Source organism: Octopus bimaculoides, chromosome 25 (genome assembly GCF_001194135.2).
Source record: "Octopus bimaculoides isolate UCB-OBI-ISO-001 chromosome 25, ASM119413v2, whole genome shotgun sequence".
In the NCBI taxonomy this organism is placed as follows: domain Eukaryota; kingdom Metazoa; phylum Mollusca; class Cephalopoda; order Octopoda; family Octopodidae; genus Octopus; species Octopus bimaculoides.
The window spans coordinates 25,972,181-25,974,990 of record NC_069005.1 but is presented as its reverse complement, the minus strand read 5'-3'; the positions used below and the strand labels follow the sequence as shown (position 1 = coordinate 25,974,990).

Genomic DNA, 2,810 nt, shown 5'->3' with positions numbered 1-2,810 from the left:
TATATATATATATATATATATATATATATATATATATATACACACAGATTGAACAATTACTAATGAATGAACACTTGATTCCTTCCTGATTATTGGAAAGGCTTACCTGCAAAGCTTCGGTAATATCTTGATTGCACCAGAATAAATTCTCAGGTTTGTTAACCAAAAGGGAAAATTGACTCCTGGTATTTTATTGTGCCTTTTATGCAAACACATATTTAAACGTTACTAGCCTTCAGACACGCACTCATTGAAATAGGTACCCCCGCATTAACCAACATCTCCTTTGCCACAGATCTGTTATGACAGGTGTATCCAAGGTTACACTATGCTTAAATAAAAGATAGTATGGTCATGTTGGGAATGTCTTTGATCACAACTGTTCAGAGTTGTGATAAGATGTACTAAAACAACTGACAAAAATAAGATAACTCTAATACTTACAGCTAGAGCAACCCTCCGTTGCTTCTCTTTTTCCTCTTGGGCAGCTTTTTCTTCATCTTGTCGCACTCGTTCGATATTCTTCTTGGTTCGAACATGCCAACTGAAGAAAGAGAAATAGGGAAGAGTCATTAGGATACAAAAAGGTATCACAGACAAGTCTCAATATAACAAGAATGTACCATTGATAGCTTTTAATACAGGTGCTACTCAGGTTCTAATAGAAGTACCACAATTAGGTTTTAATAAATGTACCACAGTTAGGTTTTAATAAATGTACCAAGTGGAGGGAAGTTGTGGAAGAGAGAGACCCAGGAAGACATGGGATGAAGTACTGAAGGCTGATCTCAAACTGTTGAGCCTTACAAAGATGACAGAAGACCGAGATATCTGGTACTCCAGAAGACATATCCACCACAACAGAATTGAGATCCTAAAACCAAGGTGCCACTCAAAAAGCACTGGTGCTGGTGCCATGTAAAAAGCACCCAGTACACTTTGTGGAGTGGTTGGCATTAGGAAGGGCATCCAATTGTAGAAACCAAGCCAAAACAGACTATGGAATCTGGTGTGGTCTCTGGCCTTGCCAGTTCCTCTAAAGCCATCCAACCCATGCCAGCATAGAAAATGGACATATGATGATGATGACAGGTACCAGTGTTAGATTTTACACAAGTACCAAGTGTATTACAATAGGTACCATAATTCGGTTCTACTATAGTCAGGTTTTAATATACATACCACAGTTTGATTTTATTATAGGTACTACAGTTTGGGTTTATTTTAGGTACGACAGACTGGTCTTAATATAGATAGCAAAGATTTTAATAAAGGACCAGTCAGACTTTATTATAGGCACTACAGGTTTTAATACAGCTGGGTTTCAGGTCAGCCTACTGATAGGCTGTCCCCTTAAGGAACACTTACAAACCACACACTTATTCTAAAATGATATTCTGATCCTTAATTAAACAAAAGGACCTAATGAATTTGTAACTATATCAGTCAATGAAATATTTACTGAAAACAAATACAAAGATGTATGTAACTTTCAGCATTTAAAGAGATTCATTTTTTCAGTTTCAGGTTTGAGGACTGCCAAACATTATTTTACTTTCCTTTTATTTTGTCAATCTCTGCATAGTTCAATGGCTTTAGTATTACCCTTATACTCTGTGTGTTTTCAAACGCATGGATATAGGTGTCAAATTTGTTCCAATAACTTTCGAGTGAGAGATAGATAGAGAGAGAGACAGACAGACAGATAGCTCGCTCCGGCCAGAGAATCAACTCAAACCAGCAGTAACATTCCTTGTTTAGATTTTTCTACTTTCGCTTCTGACAGCTAATACCATGACAGTGCCATTATTAGCGGAAGACATACAGGGACTACTATATATGTTTAAAAAATAAACAACAAAAAAACCCATTTAATTCATTCAACTTTTCACATAATTACAACATACATAACAAACACACACACAATAATCATTTAAAAATAAAAACGAAGCTCTCGTTTTATCCCAAAACTTTCAGTTTTGTCAACGCTCTTTTATACGTATACCTTTACTGTGCCACAAAAGATTAATTGAGGTAAAAAAAGAAAAAAACTATTTACCTTTTATGGTGTAAAATATTCATTTTTCTTGAGATTTGATTCAAATAAACTTCGTGAAGAAAGTTTGACACTTGATCACACTTCCGGTTGACAATGAACTCTTCACTGTTAAAAAAATTACAAATGGTATATTTTTATCGATCTTTCCGGTTTTAAGTTTCTCTTCATTTCTATATCTGAAAGCAAATTCGAAATATACCACAGTTCGATTATATAAACATTCTATGATTTTCATTTACATAGATTCTATAATTCCATGTAAATGAAACATTTAAAATTCCTCCTTAGATAACGAAGGGGCGGAGGTAAAGAATACGCACGCCACCCGGTTTCGGCGTTTAGGGTTGGCACGAAAACGGGTGATGTGCACATTCGGTCAAACTAAAGCGTTTGACCCGGTGCGAAATAAAAAAAATAAAAGGTAATCTTCAGGTTTAGGGTGGTAAATAAAAATATACAAGGGAAATAACTTAACGTCTTACTAGTATTATCCGTACTACTCTGAAATGTGATTTTTTTAAAGCCGTTTCGAAAAGGAATGAAAAATAAAAACATGGAAAATAGATTGGTAAATGTTTTTATTTTTCATTCCCTTTCGAAATTATCCCCAATTGTGGTATAGAGTTTTGGCTGCTCTTTCTAGCAGGTTAGATGTCCTATTATAGGCATCTCTGATGTGTTTAAAATGTACACTGTATTTTAAATGATTAATATAAAGTCTATTGACTAATTTTTTCTTCTCACTAGACCA

The 2,810-nt window shown here is 34.8% G+C and overlaps 1 protein-coding gene across 1 annotated transcript in view; it reads right to left on the bottom strand.

Moving 5' to 3' along the window:
• The window catches only part of LOC106878839 (leukocyte receptor cluster member 1 homolog), a 9,582-nt gene extending 7,157 nt beyond the window's left edge, over nucleotides 1–2,425 (bottom strand). Inside the window, exons 1-2 of the mRNA XM_052976624.1 lie at nucleotides 2,060–2,425; nucleotides 445–544 (exon numbers count right to left, since the gene is read on the bottom strand). Coding sequence (XP_052832584.1) covers nucleotides 445–544; nucleotides 2,060–2,082 — 123 coding nt within the window. The 5' untranslated portion in view covers nucleotides 2,083–2,425. The remainder of the gene's footprint in view (nucleotides 1–444; nucleotides 545–2,059) is intronic.
• Nucleotides 2,426–2,810: the final 385 nt, after the last annotated feature.